At 41.4% G+C, this 20872-nt stretch overlaps 1 protein-coding gene across 2 annotated transcripts in view; it reads right to left on the reverse strand.

The window, feature by feature from the left end:
* ints11 (integrator complex subunit 11) overlaps positions 1-20829 on the reverse strand; it is a 31383-nt gene extending 10554 nt beyond the window's left edge. Inside the window, exons 1-13 of one of the 2 annotated variants that reach the window (XM_067970480.1) lie at positions 20747-20829; positions 18812-18903; positions 18632-18729; positions 18116-18189; positions 16853-17081; positions 16409-16507; positions 15603-15637; positions 11268-11406; positions 9999-10063; positions 4890-5079; positions 3172-3255; positions 2963-3052; positions 833-995 (exon numbers count right to left, since the gene is read on the reverse strand). In XM_067970480.1, the coding sequence (XP_067826581.1) occupies positions 833-995; positions 2963-3052; positions 3172-3255; positions 4890-5079; positions 9999-10063; positions 11268-11406; positions 15603-15637; positions 16409-16507; positions 16853-17081; positions 18116-18189; positions 18632-18729; positions 18812-18839 (1294 nt within the window). In that variant the 5' untranslated portion in view covers positions 18840-18903; positions 20747-20829. The remainder of the gene's footprint in view (positions 1-832; positions 996-2962; positions 3053-3171; positions 3256-4889; positions 5080-9998; positions 10064-11267; positions 11407-15602; positions 15638-16408; positions 16508-16852; positions 17082-18115; positions 18190-18631; positions 18730-18811; positions 18904-20746) is intronic. The other variant, XM_067970481.1, reaches the window with a different exon arrangement.
* Positions 20830-20872: the final 43 nt, after the last annotated feature.

Below are 20872 nucleotides of genomic sequence, written 5' to 3' on the forward strand. Positions count from 1 at the left end.
AATCATTAAGAGGGATCAAATAAACTGATGGGGCGCTGGGCTTCATCACAAGACGTATAGAATATAAAAGCAAAGTGCTTAAAGTATTATGTTGGCTGTCCTACCTCAAGGAGGACAAACCGGTCTTAAACATAGAAACATAGAAAATAGGAGCAGGCCCTTCGAGCCTGCTCCGCCATTCATTCAATATGATCATGGCTGATCCTCTACCTCAATATCAAATTCCTGCTCTCTCCCCATAGAGACACAATTTGGAGAAAGTACAGCAATAATTCACCAGGATGATACTTGAGTTGATGGGATTTAGCTATAATAAAAGATTGGATAAACGTGGGTTATATTCCCTTGAGAATAATTACCTTGAGGTTAAGGGGTGATCTGACTTAAGTATTTGTAATGATGAAGGGAATAACATGGTACAGAGGGAGAAACACTGCCCTCTTATATGGGAATCTAGATCAAGGGGACATAAATTTCAAATTTGAACAAAGCCAATTAAAAGTAACTTCAGAAACAATTTCTTCATGCAAAGGGTTGTGAGAATGTGGAATGTACAGAGCCAGAAGCAGAACCAATTGAGATGTATCATAGAAAAGTATCAATAAGGGATATAGAGAAAAGGGAAGGGAATTGGGATTAAAAAGATAAAAACATGGTTAACAAACAGGTGGAGCACGCTGATTTGCTGAATGCCTTGTCTTGTTCCTATTTTTATATAATCCTTAATATTTGCTTCACATGAAAAGATCAGATCTGGGCACTGAAAGATCTCGTTAGCCTACGTTTGCATTGCAGAGGATAATATAATACATGAGATTTAAGTGAGACTTACCAAACTCCTGCTCAATTTTCTGTTTAAGGAATCCCATTTTCTTAGCCTCCCCATGGACCAGCAGCACATTTTGCGGTTCTGCTTGACGGATAAGTTGCATGATGCCTTTGGCGTCAGCATGTGCACTGAATGACATGTATTCCACCTGCATCTTCACTTCTAGCTGGGAAGGATGTGTTAGCAACATAAGTAACCTGCAGTATCATAAACGTTATTTTCAATTGAATTGAAATGAAATTATTTTTAATAAAGAAACTCAAAATCTCAATTTCAAATTTAGATTTAATGCTAAAAAATTCCTGAAGATGAAGTATTATGTTTAAGATGCATTGAACCATAAATCTATTTTGTAACATATATTTTAACTCCCAATGCCCAACAACTCTAACAATAGCTCACAAGGAGACTAGATCAGCTTGACTAATGATATCAACTTGCTGAGAAATAGGCCTCCTCAGCTAGTTTCAGCACATAAAAGCATTTGGCATCTCACGATATACAGTTACAATTTACAAATTACAGTGCTCGTTTACTAACAGAGGAGTTAAGAACATAACCTTCCTCGAGTATAAATCTACAGAAAGATCAGGGACAGAGATGGATATAAAATAGGTTAAAAAATGGTCAGAAAAACTAAAATAGAGAATGATATTAAGATGGTGGGGTATATAAAGCGCCATTAATTTGAATGGATTTTATAAATATATTCAAAGCAAACACTTAGTCAGTGAAACAGCAGCAGCCCTGAAGGAACCCCTGCAGTAAGTCAGAAATTGGCTCAATCAGAGGAAACAAAGGACATAGAGGGAGGTGATTAGTGGGTGCCTGAGGATCAGTGTTGAGGCTTTTTTTCTTTTTTTAACAATGTACATAAATGATTCAGGGTGGGGACAGAAACAATGCTGCTTAAGTTTGTTAATGATATGAAATTGGGCAGAGGGGAAGGAAGAGCTACAAATAACAGGGAATAAGCAGAACAATTACAGGGAATCTGGATAAATTAAGGTTTGGACTAACAACTGCCAGATGTGAACAAACACTAGGTTATGAGAGTGGAGATGGGGAATAAGCATTGGAATTATATGATGGATAGTAGCGGACTACAGGACACAATACAGAAGTGGGATCTGGGGCTACTGGTAGATAGCTCATTAAAATCATCAGCACACCATGCGACAGCAATAAGAAAGGCAAGCCAGACCTTAGCGTGCATAGCCGGAGGAACAAAAAGTCCCTGGGGTGATAGTGAACTTATAAGAGCACCAGTTCTGCCACACCAAGAGTACTGTATACAAATCTGTTCACTGTACTACAATCAGGATATCCTGGCTTTGGAGAGGGTACAGAGGAGCGCAAATGAACTCAGAGGAGATTAGGCACCCGTGCAACGAGAGCAAAGAAGCTGGGAATGTTACACTGGGAGAAAAGGTTAGGGAATTGAAGTTTTCAAGACTCTAAGGGGTACAAATAAACTGAACCCTAATAATTTATTTGACACATCTGTCACAAAAGTGAAGTATTTTTGTCGAAGGTGTATCATGGGATTGGTTTCTTTCTTTCTGACACGGTACAAACCAGGTCACTCACAGGAAATGATCCAGCTTGTTTTGATCTGCACTAGCCTCGGAATATTGATGTTATGCTGGTCAGGTAGCCAAGAGAGGGGCCAAGCATCTTGTGGGTTTTGTTTGTCTTTATGTTTGATTGGCAGCTTTATCTGAATTCAGGAGTTGCCAGGACTGTCGCATTGTCATCCTGCAAATGGGACATTAAACTAAAGCTCCTTCTGCCAGTTGAGGAGGATATTAAAGATCCCATGGGACTTTTTGAAGAAGTTCAGGGCATTTGCCAGATGTCCTAATAAATTACTTCCTCAAGTAATACTGCCAAAAACCAGATGAACTGGTCATTCATCTCATTACCGTTTGTGGGTTCTTGCTTTCAACAGTCACTACACTGCAAAGCAATTCACTGTACTATAATGATGTGAATCATTTTGATAAGGTAGCATATAAATGAAAGTCTTTCACTTTGGGACTGGCTAGATAGACCGCCATGGTCTATTCTGATCCTGTACAATCCAGAGTGCCTAAAAGCACAATTCATTAACGTATTCAAAGGAACACTTACAGTTTGTCTCCCCTCCAGTTCAAGTTTCCGTTGTCCATTTAGGATTTTATGTCCCACCGTTCCTTGTACACAGTACCCCGGCATAATGACCTGAGACAACAAGTGCACATCTTAGAGCCCAGATGATATATAGTGTAGAACTTATAGGTGAGAAAAGTTGTAACTCCATGTATTGAAGCCTCAGTGTAAGTGGATCTGCTTTCCCTTACCATATTTTTATCATTGCCTGCCCATTTCCTGAAAATCTGCAGGGACTGTCCAGCGTGAAGCATGCCTGGTGTAGCAAAGACAACCTGGAAAAATCAACTTTATCATGACTAACTTCATCAAGTATTTCTGTACAAACCCTTTACGTTTTAATTTTCAAGTCAAATTTCCAATGTTAAAGCACAATTATGAAAATAATAAAGTCGTCACTAAACAAATCAAAATGCTAAAGGCAGCTAAAGTACAATTATAAATTGTAATTAAGGACAGGTAAACACTTCTAATACAGACAATTCAAACAATTATGACGACTGTCAATAAATGCAAGTGATCAATGCCAACTCTAAACCTGAACCCCAAATTCTGGCTCAACTCAATTGTATTTTTTTTGTTGTATAGAACAAGGTACTGAAACCAAAATATTGTGAGATTTTGCCAGTTCTAATTCAAGATTGGGTATTTTTGCTCAAAGCTCCTAGTAGGATTTTGTACACATGAAACATGCAGAACAGCTTTAGAAGAATCTGATTTTCTTTCCAAATGCACAACTACACATTTGTAAATTCCCATGTGCTAGTACAACAGCATCTGCTCCTTCGATTGCTCAGTGTGGTAAACTACTCAGCCATATTCTCAGGTTTGGTCTATAGCGCATTAGCTAATATCATTAAAGTGGTAGCTGGGTCACTGCAATTGGCTTCAGTGTCACCAGGCTAGAGAGGAAGAAAACAATGCAACCAATGTTCCTGTACCTGAACTCTATCTAGTGACCCCTGCTGGAAAGTAATCTATGGTTGTTCGGTGAGTATAGGGATGGGTTTGACAGTTATGCCCTCTATGGTTGAATAGTCTGCCAACACTCACACATAAAGAGTGGTCACTCTATTAAACTACCAGCACCCATGGAACTACACCTTTGGAGTCACTGCCTCCAGAATAGGATAGAGGAAATGAAGAAAAAACATACAGTGGCAGGGTTGATTCAGGTTTGTTCAAATAAATCTGAGATAAACCAGCTAGACATAGCTAGAGAATCATAGAATTTTACAGCCCCCAAGGCCACTCGGCCCATTGCACCAGTTCTCTGAAAGACCTATCCAGTATTATTCCCTTGCCCTTTCCCCACACCCTTTTACATTTCTCGTTTCCAAATATTTATCCACTTTCCTTTTAAAACAGTTGTGAAATCTGCTTCTATTACGGTTTCTGGGCGGGTATTCCACCTCTTAACAACTCACTGCACAAAAGAATTTCTCCCATCCTTTCCCTTCATTCTTTTAGCCATGATTTTAAATTAAGGGCCTCTAGTCACCAACTAAATTACCACTGTGTTAGTAAAATCAATGCATTCATGCTTTTTTCCCTTTTTATCTTATCAAAATCCCTCATAATTTTGAGCACCACTATCAAATCCTCTCCTAACCTCTGTTTTCATGAAAAGAACCCCAGTTTCTCTAGTCTCCATTTGTAACTAAAACCTCTCATCCCAGTAAACCCTTAGTAAGTACCTTCTGTACCATTTGGGTTTCAAAAACCTCATGACTGGAGGCATATATAGGCTTTCGTAGTTCAAAATATGAATCTAGTCTATGTTAAAATGTTTGTAATAACAGCTCAAACAAGGGAGGAAAAAAAAGTTTTTAGAACCGGAAATTTTTGTGCACAACCAAATGAATTGAAACAAATCAAAACAACAGAGCAAAATACAACAGCAACATACCATTGGTCCGGGGTTGTCAGCGTAGGTCCTATCAAATGTCTTGATGTGTTTGAACTCAAACATATTTCTCTGCACAAATGTCTTCCTAATTTTTTGATTGGTCCACGTAATAAATAATTTATAATAATGATTGGCTTTTTCAGTCAGTCCAGTTGAGAAGTAAATGGGTGCCTTCAAGTTCATTCGCTCCCTGCATGTAGAAATGACAATCAAATTCTGAAACAGTCTTTATCAGTTACTGTATTATCATGGATGTTTTAGCTGTGGTAAGTAATCTTCCTCAGGTTATTAAGTTATTTTCGTACAATCCATAGTAATGCAAATTATATGTGGTCTGTGGAAGGAGTGGGTTTAATGATCTAAATGGTCTTTTCTCATTAAGTTCTTAGGACATTTCCAATCTCTGCCTCTGAGAATGTTGGCTGTGCTACTAGAAATTTCTTTATGGTTGCAAAAGATTTCAGAGCTCCTATTGCCATTCTAGATATAGGTGTCAGCCTTGGCTCAGTGGTAGCACTCTCACCTCCAAGTCAGAAGGTCACAAGTTCAAGTCCCACTCCAGAGACTTAAGCACAAAATCTAGGCTGATACTTCAGTGCAGTACTGAGGGAGTGCTGAGGGAGCACTGTCAGAGGCACCATATTTCAACAAATTGCATTTTTATAGCACCTTTAACATAGTAAAAGGCGCTTTCAGATGAGTCGTTAGTTCAAGGTCCCATCTGCTCTCTCAGGAGGACGTAAAAGATCTCATAGTACTATTCAAAGAAGAGGAGGGGAGTTCTTCTGGTATCCTGGGCAATGATCATCCCTCAACCAACACCACTATAACAGTGTTTTTCATTGCTGTTTGTAGGACCTTGCTGTGTACAAATTGGCTGCATCATTTCTCAACATTATAACAGTGACTACATTTCAAAAGTGCTTCAATAGCTGTGAAGCACTTTGGGATGTCCTGGGGTTATGAAAGATGCTATATAAATGCAATTTCTTTCTTTTTAACTCTACATCTAAGTTGGCACCCGATCAACAAGATCTAGATCAAGGACAATTCCACGGCCAATATGGAGTCATGAACAGGCTTGGCAATATAAGCTGGCAACTAGAGTCTCCAATCAAATGTTGTGAATCTCAGACCTGCACAGTGGTTTCTCTATCACCTACTGCTGCTGTACCTTCAAATAACACCTTACAAAAACAACAATTTTTAAAACTAGCACTTAAGCTCAAACCTACAGCCTAAAAGCCTTGCCAGCGACACCCATTTCCTGAGAATGAATATAGTCATTTTTTTAAATGACGAACAGACAGTGTTCTAACACAAAGTAATGCAGTCCCTTGTAAATTTATTTTAGTAGTTCTCACCCCTGGATGTAAAAAGTTTTACATTACTAGTGGATCTCCCAAACGTTGATTCATGGTGAGATGGAGGATATAATGTGTTTTAATAACAGGGTGTTATGCCACTTAACGTACAATATATTATTACACAATAATCTTCTCTGCAGTCAGTGCTGGAGAAAAATAAAAAATAAAAACACATTCAAATAAAAGAGCAAGTACTGGGCTGGGAGGAAATGGCAGGAAGTAGGGGATTGGTTTGTGGGAAACAGTAGGTGCAAAAACCAGACCCGTGAGGGAATCGGGGGGAGGAAGTTACCATCTGGAAGTAATCATGGGAGTACTTGGAGACCGGGGACATGATTTTAGCTCGGGGCTAGGAACCCAGCACATGGGTAGACATTCGCACGGGGAACCCAGAAGTCAAGTGAGTGTGTTGCAATCTCTGATCACAACTCAACTGAAGGTAAGTATTTGTGCTTCTGAGTTTCCCACCCGCCAGGCAGCCAGATTGACAGGCTGGATGCCTGTCGGGAGGGAAAGGAGCCGCAAATCAGAGAGGAAGGAGGGAAAGAGAGATCGAGGACCGTGGAAGTAATTGGTGGGTAGGGGCGTGGACGACATTAGGTGGGCCTTGGAGAAGATCGGGGCGGGGGGGGGGGGGGGTCGGTCGGCCGATTGCGGGGGTCCTGTTGGTCTAGGTGAGCTTGTTGGGCCTGGATGAAGCACTCCTGCTATTCCTGGCCCACAAGCATTGTAATAAAGGCACTCACCTCATGGATCCAGCCTTTCTCGCCTGCTTTCACGTGACGTGAATCAGAAGCGATGGGAAATCCAGGCAGGTACGGTTAAATTAGTTTTACATTTCTAATACACGAAAAATTAGTGCCTCAACTATCGCAATGAGGTACATTGCCCCTTTGAGTATCGACCCGCCTGCTTTAAGTCGGGATGGGACTTCCGGGTTTCTGTTGCGCGGACATCCTAATGCGCCTGGGTTAAATCCGGAAGTTTTTTTTTATTTGTTCATGGGATGTGGCCGTCGCTGGCGAGGCCAGCATTTATTGCCCATCCCTAATTGCCCGAGGAGGTGGTGGTGAGCCGCCTTCTTGAACCACTGCAGTCCGTGTGGTGAAGGTTCCCCCACAGTGCTGTTAGGTAAGGAGTTCCAGGATTTTGACCCAGCGATGATGAAGGAACGGCGATATATTTCCAATTCGGGATGGTGCGTGACTTGGAGAGGAACGTGCAGGTGGTGTTGTTCCCATGTGCCTGCTGCCCTTGTCCTTCTAGGTGGTAGAGGTCATGGGTTTGGGAAGTGCTGTCGAAGAAGCCCTGGCAAGTTACTGCAGTGCATCCTGTGGATGGTACACACTGCAGCCACTGTGCGGCGGTGGTGGTGAGGGTGAATGTTTAGGATGGTGGATGGGGTGCCAATCAAGCGGGCTGCTTTATCCTGGATGGTGTCGAGCTTCTTGAGTGTTGTTGGAGCTGCACTCATCCAGGCAAGTGGAGAGTATTCCATTCACAATCCTGACTTAATAAGAACATAAGAAATAGGAGCAGGAGTAGGCCAATCGGCCCCTCGAGCCTGCTCCGCCATTCAATAAGATCATGGCTGATCTGATCCTAACCTCAAATTTAAATTCATGTCCAATTTCCTGCCCGCTCCCCGTAACCCCTAATTCCCTTTACTTCTAGGAAACTGTCTATTTCTGTTTTGAATTTATTTATTTAATGATGTAACCTTGTAGATGGTGGAAAGGCTTTGGGAAGTCAGGAGGTGAGTCACTCGCCACAGAATACCCAGCCTCTGATCTGCTCTTGTAGTCACAGTATTTATGTGGCTGATCCAGTTAAGCTTCTGGTCAATGGTGACCCCCAGGATGTTGATGGTGGGGGATTCGGCAATGGTAATGCCGGTGAATGTCAAGGGGTTAGATTCTTTCTTGTTGAAGATGGTCATTGCCTGGTACTTGTCTGGCACGAATGTTACTTGCCACTTATCAGCCCAAGCCTGGTTGTTGTCCCCATTTCTGACCTTATGTTGCAGGGAAGGTCATTGAGGTGTTGGTGCCGGGATGCAGTCCCGCTGAAGAATTCAACAATTTTTACTACCCACTCGCCTCCAGCCCACCCATTCTTGGGGATTAAAATGACCCCCCTGGAGTCTGTGACTTGGAAGCATTCAGTGTGGCTGGGTCTTCAGTGCATGTGGTGGGGGAGGAGAAAGATAGTGTCAACAGTTGGAGGTACAGAAGGCTGGAGTATGGGTTCCATCAGGACTCATTGGAAGCTCGTGACTCATCAGAAGCACGTGAGATTGCTGAGGTTCAGCAGCACTTCAGCAAGGCCTATGGTTTGATTTGCAAGCATGGTGGAGGGATGGGGAATAGAGGGGCTCCTGGGTTTGGTAATATTAGAGGGGAGGATCTTGGGATTTAGCGGCATTGCTCCTATTTTCCAAAGTGCTGTTGGATATTTTTTATAGCTTTATAGCTATCCCCTCTCACACTTTCAGAGGACATATTTCAACAGCTAGGTGGGGCGGAGGGAGAGGGGGCCTCATAAGAGGCCACAGTATGAGGAACAGTAGGTATACGAGGGTTGTAGATTGGAGGAGGACTGCAGGAGGATACAAAGATAGGGAGTGGTAAGGCTATGAAGGGATTTAAACACAAGGAATAGAATTTTAAACTTGAGGTGTTGGGGGACCGGGAGCCGATGCAAGTTAGAAAGGACAGGGGTTATGGGTGCTGGATAGCATAAGAGCAGCAGAGTTTTGGATGCGCTGGTGTTTAGAGAGGTTGGAGGATGGGAGGCCAGCCAGGATAGCATTGGAATTGTTGAGGCAGAATGTGACAAAGGCATGGATGAGGGTTTGGACAACAGGTGGGCTGAGCAAGGGAGCAGAGGCGGGTGACGTTATGGAGGTGAAGTAGATTAATCTTTGTGATGGAGAGGACTTGAGTTGGAAGCTCAGCTCGGGGTCAAATAGGACAGCGAGATTGCAAACAGTCTGGTTCAGCCTAAAACAATGGCCAGGAAGGGGAGAAAGAATCGGTGGGGGCTGAAGACGACGGCTTTGGTCTTCCCAATGTTTAACTGGGGCAAACCACGACTCATCCAAGACTGGATGTTGGAAAAGCAGTCTGACAACACAGAGGCAGTGGGAGGGTCGAGCGAGGTGGTGATGAGGTAGAGCTGGATGTCATCAGTGGATGCTGAACCCGTGGCTGTGAATGATGTCAGCCAAGAAACATATTAAAACTTAAAAAAATAAAAAGCTATAATATCACATTTAACTAACGAGCGAGAACAGGAAAGGGGGGCGGAGACAAATGCAGCTGAAAGGAAATTGTTTAAAACAATATTTTTTGCTACACTTTATATAAAATATACCAGCATTTAAAACAGTATATTCAAACAATATAAAGTTAATACTGCAGTAAAGGGTTAGTGCTAACATGTGAACGGCTTTATTTGTTTGAGCACCAAGGTGAATTAACTGATTTTTTTGTAAGTGACTGCTCCTGGAAGCCTGGTACTGTCGCGATCTAAGGGTTAAGGCAGGATATATGAACAAATACAACTGATTGCCAGCTGGTTTTCATAACTTTCAGAATTTTTGTAAACTTGGGCAGCAAATGCTGGCCTGAATTTTTACTCCCTCTGTGACTAATCTCCACCCACCGCCTTTCAGCCCTCATGGAAAATAATCTCCAACATCTTTAACCACGCCATTTTTTTGAAAGCTGACAAAAATTACCAGAAGGTTTCCAGCAGAATGCAAAGCTCCTGGGCTCGTCCGAGGGCAAATACAGGAATCAGCACCTATTAAAATGAAGGCCTGTCAAAATGCATTCGTCACAACATTCCACGTTTTGTTAAAAATTCTAAACAAACATTTTTTAAAAAATTACATTAATTCACATTTTATTCAGGGGGTTTCCCTGGCTGCCTAGTGGGTAAAGGCACTGTCGGGTGTAGCACTAAGCCAGACAGCCCATTGAATCCCAGTTATACTTGCTGGTCTATGCCGAGAGTTAGCTGATCTCAGTCCAGTTGCTGCAGTTAGCCTCAGTAGCCCCAGGCTAGGGAGGGGGGAAAAAGACAGGGTTTCTGCTTCGAGTTGCTGACTCATGCTGGAAAGATGGCGGGAGAGCAAAAGCTCAGGCTCCTCCATGCAATAACCTGCTCAACTTGGCTTTCATTCCCCAGGTACAAAGCCACAGGAGATCCACTAGTAATATATTAAAAATCTTACATCAGCACGAACTTCCTGTCAACTATTTAATTATAAATGGAACATTTAAAATGGTAATTGCAGCACCACTACTGACAGGAGGCTGTGATCACCACATGACAGGTTTGCAGAGGCCGTTTCCATTTTAAATGTGGACACAAGCATTTATAATAGAAGAATACATAAAAATAAGGACAGAATGTATAACTTTAAAATGGGAAATGAACTACATCTGCTCACTCTGGTCCAATTACCCCTCCCCCACCCCATGCTCTAACCCTGCTTCATTAGAAGACTATGCTTAGTTTTGACTACCTGTGTGCAATGCCATGGGAGATTGACTAGTACACGTTAAACTTTGAACATTTTTGTTTCTTCTTTTCCCACTAATTGTCCTTCATCTGTCCTGAAGGCATTAACTCTGGGACTATGGACACTGGTCGCCCTCTTGTACCTCACTCAAGGGGCCATACTTGACAGCAGCGAGTCTTGGCAGGTTATTAGGCCCAGCTGAGCCGATCCTATCCTCACCCAACATCAGCACACAGTTCCAGCAGTGATCCAAGGGCCTGGAGGCCAGGTATAGCATTAAGGCTGTGATCGGTTAGCTCAACACAGACTGGGAATCGAGCCTGGAGACTACAGTAAGGCTCAGTTACTCACTACCTTAATCACTTGAACCATCGGGAGAGCTTGCATGAACACAAAAAAAAACATTCTGAAAGAATAATAGAGTATTCAGGAAACACATTTACATTTTGCCTATTGCAGAGTACAATATTTATATCATACCTTTCCACCCTTTTCTATTGCATCATGCACTTTCTTCAGAAAGTCTCTTTCTCGGCAACGCTTTGAGTCTCGGATTGTCGTAGCATATGTAGATTCAGAAATGAATAAATCAGGGCGACACTTGTCAATCCAAGCAGCCCTAAAACAAGGAAAGGCAAGTCAGGGTTTGACACATTGCTTTTTAAAAAATTATTCAAATCATAGAATCATTGAACGTTACAACATAGAAACAGGCCATTTGGCACATATACTCTGCACTGGTGTTTTTCTCTACATGAGCCACAGTCTATCATAGAATCTTATAGTACAGAATGCCATTTGGCCCATCATGCCTGTGTCAGCTCTTTGAAAGAGTCCCACTCCCCATAGCCCTGCAATCCCACCTACCCGCTCACTCCCCGTATACTTTAATATTCCTCTTTTTCAAGAAACTATTTAATTTGTTACTCTAAATAGTTTCTGTTTGCATATATGCCCCTAAAAAAGCATTTTTCTTCTATAGAGTAGGATATGTTATACTTGTGAGATGAATCCAGCAAGATATTTTCTAACTATCAACAAAACACAAGTGAGGTAACCAAAGAATGAGGTAACCAAAGCCTTTGTATTTACCTGAAAAGGTTTTATTATTTAATACATTGAAAATGAAAATGGAACTCAAATTAGGATGAGGAAAAGCACTGTCTGTTTGAGTAGCTGTCTTGCTGAGCTAAAAATTAAACAACTGATAACCAATGTTCCCTCTAAATTTTTTTGGCCATGTGTGGATTGAATTTGGGTTTGTTCACTGATATAAAGGCTGTGTGCGCCACCGTAAAAAAAAAATCACAACTTTGAATAGAACATCTTTTTAGAAAACATTATTCAGGGTATAGAACAAATGTACAAAATAATGGATAATTGTAACAATTTAATGTTATATTGGCTGATAAATTTATATAATTTATGAAATGGGTTTCTTAAGTTGCACTATGATTGAGCAGACCAGTCTTGTTTATATTTTATTAAAAATTATCTGACCGGAACGATTCCAATCAGCTTTTTGTTGAATCAGCTTAATGACTCTGATTCAAACAGAAATAAATCGTGTGCAATCAGAATTTTTAAATTGGGTCAGAAATACAAAACAGCTGTGAAATCAGTCAGTGTGAATTTGGGGATAGGGAACAGTTTAATTAAAGCTTGCTCCACCCTGCCCCCCTCGCCCCATTGAATCCTCAGCAGAGTTTAAAAAATTATTGCATTACAATTGTACATCTTGCAGGTCTTATTAGTTTTGGCCGCCTCTATGTAAGGCAGGGAGCTGTTTGGTCACGAAGAACCTGAACTGAGGGAGGCAATGGACAAAGATAAAAGGAGACAATCCTTGGGGCAAATGAGGGCTTTTGGATAGCAGTTGTATAAAACAATTTAAATTAACTTCATTGTTTTAATTACAATGTACCAATGTGATTGGAAAGTATATTTTAGCACAATTGTGGAAGGATCGTTAATAACAGTATTAGGCATTATCTGTGTCAGAATTACTTAATTTGTAAATATAAAATATGGAAATTCATAAACAATTATTACAATACGCCCGGTAATTTGGGTTCATTTGTAGTTTACTTCAGAAGCTAACGTCGAATAGGATGGTGTCAAAAACTGTTAATTGCACTAATCGTAGACTCCCTCCAATGTTATTTGCTACCAATGCATTAAATATGTTTGTCTTTAGACTAAAGTAACAGTTCTCCACAATTCGCACTAGAGGTGAAAAGCTTTCATTTAATTGAAGCATCTCCTCACACTTTACTGAATCCTCGTGTCCTGAAGTTTTCTGATTGGAAACTCAAATCAGTTATATCATGAAGGGATGGAAATGTGTGTGTGTATATATATATATATATATATATATATATAAAAAAAAACATTTACACTATATATATATATATATAAAAAAAATATATATAAACTTTTACACTTTTTGTCAAATTAGTATATATTTTTATATAAACTGTTTCTTTAATATATTTTATACATTTACACTATTTGTCTGATGAATATACATATATAGATCTCCATCCATCGGACAGTATACTATTTGTGGACACTGGTCTCTGAGCAGCTGTACCACTGACCCGCACTAGACGCCAATATCCGCAGTACAATGCTCCCGTCCAATCTAACTTTAACTCCCTCCCTTGCTGCAAAGTGATTGGTAGCTGACGTCACCTCAGCAGCATCTCCACCAGAGAGCAGTGGTTTGGTGCGCGGACGGAATGATGGCGTGCGCGGCACACAACAAACTGCTGTGCAGCCACGCACGCGCGCAGCTTAAAGGGAACAGTGCTGATAACATATTAAACTTAACCTGAAAAATTAATTCTGCGGCTTCTTTTCAAATCATCTAGAAAAACTCAAAGAAACTCAGACATCGATTTACACCATGAGAAAATAAAGCCTTCCAGTTGTGAGTCAGCATGTCACTCACTCTGACAGAATCCTACTGATATATGACTATGCCATCGCCCTGGAATCAATCGAGTGATCATTCTGGTGCTTATGAGAATTGCACAAGAAGCTATGCCAACTACAGAGACAGCAGTCATGCAAGACCTGCCATTTCTTCCCCACCTCCCCTCATTCACCTGCAGGCTTGCGAAACAGATTATAATTTAAACTGGGTAATTTCATGAGTCAGTGGTATGTGGGTTTCAGATCCAGCTAATGAATCTCGTATCTTGCATCCAAATCAAAAGCAACAGGGTAACACATTAAAAGTGGCCAACTGGCTTGAAGACAAGAAATCTGTGAGCTGCTCCATATGAAAAAAACCAAGCTGGTTGAGAGATGACAAAGTCCATTATAGATGTGAATTGCCAAACTTCATTGTGCCCCCTTTATAAGACAGTACTGCTCTGAACAGAAATATATCCCATTTATGTTGAAGGGTGGATTCCATAAAACCTGTGACAACTGGGGCATATGCAATCTTGGGCATGCATTGTTCGAAAGTTCACTTCTGGCCACAGAATGGAGAAAGTCCACAGCTGTACAACTGGTCTAATAGACAGGCTGAGTCCTCAGCTTCCCTGAGACCAGGAAGAAAGGCTGGCTAGGCCAGAAGCAAGTTTTTACATTTAATGCTGGTGGCTCCGGTGAAGAAGCCAAGCACAACCTCTTCAGTGGGTTTCCGTAGTCCTCCAAAAGCAGTAGCACCAACTCATCTACATTCAGCAATGCTGTCGAATTTGGGTCAGCTACCAATGGCGGTACAATAAAAAGGACATATACGGAATGTAGGGTTATGTACCCTTATAAAGATGTGTGCTACTGAGACACCTCCTGGATGCCTGTGGTATTACAAATATTCCATGTTGCACCATAAACATTTTCAATAAAATAGAAAGTATAGTGAAGGGTATACACCCAAAACACTGGCCTGGAATTTCCTCTAATGGTGTAACTGGCAAGTTACTCATGAACCTTTAAATATCTATGCACTAGAACGCCCAGGTCTCTCTCTTTCTCCACCTGCTTTAATGCTTTTCCCTAAAGGGTGTACGTATGTTCAGCATTCACCCTGCCCACATGCATAACACTGCACTTTTCAAAGTAAAACATCATTTGCCAGTCACAAGCCCAATCCCCCACGCATTAAGATCCGCCTGATGCAATTGAGCATCGTCTACAGTCCTGACACTCGCACAAATCTTAGTATCATCTGCAAACTTGCAGATCGTGCCCCTAACACCTACACCTACATCTAGATCAAGATCAAGATCATTAATAAACATAGCAAAGAGCAACGGTCCTAACACCGATCCCTGCGGGACACCACTTTTTTTGTCCCTTTACCTCTTTGCTCATTGAAAAGTAATTTCCCTCAGAAGGTTCGGTCTTTCCCGGGTTTATTTTCTGCTCAGCATTTGCTTAAGTTCCTTTTTTGTGCTCCTCCCTTGAGTTAGAAAGAACTCTGTTGTTGCCAATACATCTGTAGTTTAAAATGTCTCCTGCAAGTTGGAGGCTTTGACTCAGCGCCCACCTCCGCCAGTACTCAGCGATCTGAGCGGAAAGCAGTGGGCATGGAAATTCAGCATCCAGCCCTATCACTGCAAAAACAAAATCACCTGACACAATATAGTGGCTCGGGAGAGTGCAATCAGAGGGTGGAGACTGGTTTAAAAAAAAATTATGAGCCTCAGGGAAGCTCTGGGAGGCTAAGTTATATCCATTGCTCAGCATTGAGGAAAAGCAGTAATGTTGTAACATACAGAGTCATTCGCCCGCAAACTGCAATTGAAGTAAATAGGATTTGAAGCACAAAAAGAATGAGACGCAATTCAGACTCACCCTAAATGTCGATCTGGTGTCATGTTGTAATCGCCCTGCAGATATTTTAAAACAAAATAAATACAATGAGAGAGAAAAAAAAAATTACAGGCCAACTTACAAGAAAACTCAAGTAAATTTTTATATTTTGTTGATGAGGCTTGTGACCCGTTCTCAGCGTCCTTGTACTTTAAATAAATTGAAGACCCAGTCTTTGCTTTCAGTCAGGCTTCAGTGGAGCGCTACAAATAACCTCAGCACATCCTGGGCTAGGCAGGCAGGAAAGGCCAGCCTAAGTTCCACCCCTGATTGCTATCCAGTGGCTCGTGCTGGAAAGTGTGGATGTGTGAACGCTGAGTGCGAACATGATTTAATTTGGTTGTGATGCCCCCCACGACTCAGTAGCCTGCCAGCACTCACAGTGTAAACTCGCACGTGACAATGGCTATTGCAGGCCACCAAATACCGACAGAACCATAGTCCAGCATCAGTCAACGGCTTCAGTAAAGGTGAAAGTAAATAAAAAAATAAACGGGACAAAAGTGGCTACTATATGTGATCACTCAGAATATTGAGTATCACAGCATGTGGATCTCTCAGCGTATCTGGCACTATGATTCCCACAGTACACTATACAAGTAGTTCAATGTAATGAGAGATATTATAGTACCTCAATGATGATTAGTATCCAAGATGGCACGGCCAATTAAAAAAAAATAACATTTAAATCAAAATAATTAACTTTGAGCCTTGAAGCAATTGCTTGGCATTACTCTCTTGTAGTAATAAATGAATAGTGTAGTTGCCTGAGGTTCATTCATACTCACAGTATACACCACCGATTCTGAGCCCACCCGGATGTGAACCATGGCTGCACCGAGCACATGTCCAGCGTAATATGCTTTAATTTCGAGCTCATCATCAACCTAGAAGATCATTTCAAAAATACGAATCAGTATCTTCCAATTCAGGCAGACAATTCTAGAAGCCCTGTTTGCAGTGTAGCACCAGGATATGCTGGCAGGCAGTATAGCATGGGAAGTCAGTGAATCATTCTGTACTTGGATCAAGAGGCAGAGTAGAAAAACCTTTTATTGTAGCTAACATTACGACAAAAACCCTATACAGGCCTCACCTAAAATACTATAAGCCTGGACATCAAGGTCAGATTGGTATATTATCTATGTACCCCGTGCATCTATTCCTCTAGTACAAGTTAAAAATATTTTCTTACTTTTTAAACAAAGGAGTGTAACCAATACATTGCTTACCTGTACTGTTTGATGCAGATGAACAGCTACAACTTTCTTCATGCAGTCTTTTATCATCTGAGAAGTAAAGAAGTTGGTCTCTCCTTTCTTATCAACTGTAATCTTCCTATAATCTTCTAAAAGGATTGGACAAATGGCTTTTGTAGGGTGTGTCATGTATATAGGACCATCGTAACCAATCATCTCACTCATGTATGGAAGGGCACCACAGTGGTCCAGGTGAAAATGACTGTTAAGAACAAAGATTATATTGTAAACACTACAATAAGTGCACATTTTTTTAAATCTCAGAAATTTAGGATTAATTTTGTAAAATGCTTGCTTTGAGATCAAGGCTAGGACATTAACAGTTCATCTATCACCTACATTTTTCAGGAATCCCTTTAGGATTCATCCAGTCTCTTCTCTCTATAGACTCTAAATGGAGGATGATTTTTACAGGCCGCAAAAAAGAAAACAGATTCTATGTGGAACTAAAGAAAATCTGTCACAGCGCACTAAAATAATCCTTACATTTGGAAAATAATAGTGAAACCTATTTTAAATCTTTTGGGACTAAAATAATTGTTTGTGACAGATTGCTGACACATCAAGCAAAATACTGCAGATGCTGGAAATCTGAAATAAAAACAGAAAATGCTGGAAACACTCAGCAGGTCAGGCAGCGTCAGTGGAGAGAGGAAGGTAGGGTTACCGTTTCAGGTCTAGGACCATTCGTTAGGGTTCTGACAAACTACAGTTTTTCCAGAATGCCGTGGATCATGTCCTCTCCTACACAAAGTTCCACATCGCATTCTTACCAAGCTACACTGGCTTCTTGTACCTGAACAGATCAATTACAAGGTTCTTGTCCTCATGATTAAATCACTATGGCCTCACTTCACTACACCCTATCACCTCTATTGTGCATGTACCCTCCACTTCTCCAGCTCTACTGTCATTCCCTACTCTCGCCTCTCCGCCATTAGATGTTCCTTCAGTACCTACTGGAATCAGTGGAATGAAAATCGAGCTGGTTCTGTAACAGCGGGTGATCTGCAGCGCCAGATTACCGCCCATGTGGTGAAGGAGAAAATTTACCTCGAAGTCTCCAAGTGATCAGTGCTTTAATAATGTACGTTGATTTTTGGTCAAAAAGAGGAAAATATGGCCCTTTATTCCTTACTTATTTCCAATAAAATTCAAAATAAGCACTACAGCCAGGAGCCATGCCTCCTCTATACCTCTACCTCTGCTCCAATAATCTATGAGAGAAACATTTACCTGATGATGACACAGTCGAGGAATTCTGTCAGTCTTCCATTTTGAGTTATGTAAGAGAAATCAGGAAAGCGTCTCTGAAATAACAATAAGAAGCAATAAATCACAAACTACCGTACTGAGCCACACGGACCAGGAAAGTTCTGGTTCAACTCCCAGTCTGTGCGACTAGAGCAGCTGGGGAGCAACAATTGGCCTTAAGTGTCCCTGGTTGACTAGAATTCCTTTTCATCATCACTATCAAGTGACGCCTAGTGCACGTGTGTGGGTGGGTGAAGAGGGGGATCAGGCTTGGCTATGATGCTCCCTAATGTCAAATATCCTGCCAGTATTCCAGGCTCACACTCGCAGACTGGCATCTTGGACAAGGCACCAGAGGCTGTGAAACTTTATCCCACAGAATGAGTCAGCAGCATCCAGGTCTGTACAGGATATTCCTTTATATAATAATTGCTCAGCCAGTGAATACTGCACTATTTTCTCACATTTTTCTGCTATTCTATAAATACATTTACTTACATCATCATTATATCCCATGTGCATTCCACAATCCAGCATCACGTTTTTCCCACCAATTGTGACCAGGATACAGCTACGGCCCACATCCTGGCCCGCCCCTGAAAAAGCAAGGACTTGTCACTTTGTGAGCTCATTGTACTATGAATTACATCCCTTAAATCTTAATGTCTGAATTCTTACCCAACGGTGTGACTTTTATTTCAGGCATTCGCAACCAGGTTTCCCTGCACTATGAGCTTGTGAGATCTCAGTGATGAAATCAGTCACTCATCCTAAATTTGGTAAAACACATCTGTTAAGTTTAAAGCAGACAATATCAGCAAAATTGCATCATGAGAGATCATTTGGCTCAGCTGTTGGCTGTCTCCCATACATAGGGAAAGGGGAGGGGAGAGTGTCTCTGTGTACTGGGGAGAGAGAGGGGAAAGGAGTGGTAGTGTGTACTGAAGGGTGGGGAAGAAAAGTGCCTCCATGTCACTGTGATAACCTTAGAAACAATTTTACAACAGCTTAATAATCGGATTTAGTAACTGAGCGTACTAATATATATCCATAATTGCCGCTAAATAAGTGGTGGAATCATAAAATTTACACCATGTGGAGTTGGATCTTCAACGAAAGCTATTTATTCTAATCACATTCCCCTGCCCTCTTCCTATATCCTTCTACAAATGTCCTTTTCAAATACTTATTCAATTTCTTTTTTATGTGATGTTATAGTCTCAACCTCAAAAGCCACTTGTATAAAGCATTCCATGTTCTTATATGCCTGTGTGGAAAAGTTTATGCTAACTTTCCCCTTCATTCTTCCAGTTGTAATCCTCAATCTTGTTGCCCTATGCCAACCAGTGGAGATGATATTTCACTGTTGACCCTTTAAAATCTTTCATAACTTTGAAAACCTCTATTAAATCTCTACTTAACCATCTCTGTTCCAGTGAAAAAAGACCCAATTTTTGAGCCTATCTTCATTACTATAAGCTTCTATTCCTGGTATTTTTGACTGATTACAGCTCTGTGAAACACCTTGGGACATTTTTCAACATTAAAGGCACTAGATAAATGCAACTTGCTGTTGGTATCATTGTAGTGAACCTTCACCGTACCATTTCCATGGCTCTAATAATGGGGTGCCTCAAACTGCACACAATACTCCAACTATGGTCCAACTAATGTTTTGTACAAATTAACTTCCTTACTTTTATATTCAATGTATAAAACCCAGAATCCCATTTGCTTTTCGTGGCCTTTTCAACCTGCACTCACTTTCACCTGTAAAAATCTACGCAAGATCTATGGGTATGATAGTGTTGTGGTTATGTTACTGGACTAGTAATCCAGAGACCTGGACTAATTATCCAGAAAACGTAAATTCAAATCCCACCATGGCAGCTTATGAATTTGAATTCAGTTTAAAAGAAAACTGGCGTCAGTAAAAAAATGACCATGAAGCGGTCAGGTTGTTGTAACAACCCAACTAGTGCAGTCTCAATCTTTATTCATATGCAATCTGCTCCTTCAAAAACTGAATTATCCAATTATTTAAAATTAAGCAACATAATTAACACTAGCATTTTTGAGTGCTTAAAAAATTAAACTATCCGACAATTTGAATGGCTTTTGCCGCGAGTTTTGGAGAGGTGCAGCACAGATTCAGATAGTAAACCTGCACAGGGCAGAAAGGCAGATGAGGGAGGCCTCCTTTCATTGGTATTAATACAAAATCACAGCTAAAGCCTTCAGATTAACGTTCAGGTCATTTTAAGCAGTGCTGTTAAAAACACAACTCGCTTTATTGTCTCTTTCATCAGTTTACACCTTTATAAACAGGCACAACGTGCGATTTGTTGGAGGGGGAGGATTATAAATAACGGGGAACTTTTAATGATGAAGGTGACAGACTGTGGGCTCGGGTCCGCTCTCCCCCACGACATCACCCGGTACCGTTTGGGACAGGCCGCCCCCCCCGCTGCGGGTTTTAAACACGACGGCCCGCTCAGTGACACACTCTCCCCCGGGCACAAGCCTGGAGCCCGGCCCGACCCGCTCCCCCTCACAAGAGGCAGCCACTAACTGACCAGAGCCGCCACTACAGTCTCCCAGCCTCAGGCCTACCTCAGCCCAGCGCAGCGCAGCTCGGTTACCAGACAACCGCCAGCCCCTGTGACTGACGTGGGACTGAACCAATAGGACGTCCGATTCCGAAAGACCAATCACGATGGAGCGAAGGCGGGACTTCCT

Source organism: Heptranchias perlo, chromosome 32, assembly GCF_035084215.1.
Source record: "Heptranchias perlo isolate sHepPer1 chromosome 32, sHepPer1.hap1, whole genome shotgun sequence".
Lineage (NCBI taxonomy): Eukaryota > Metazoa > Chordata > Chondrichthyes > Hexanchiformes > Hexanchidae > Heptranchias > Heptranchias perlo.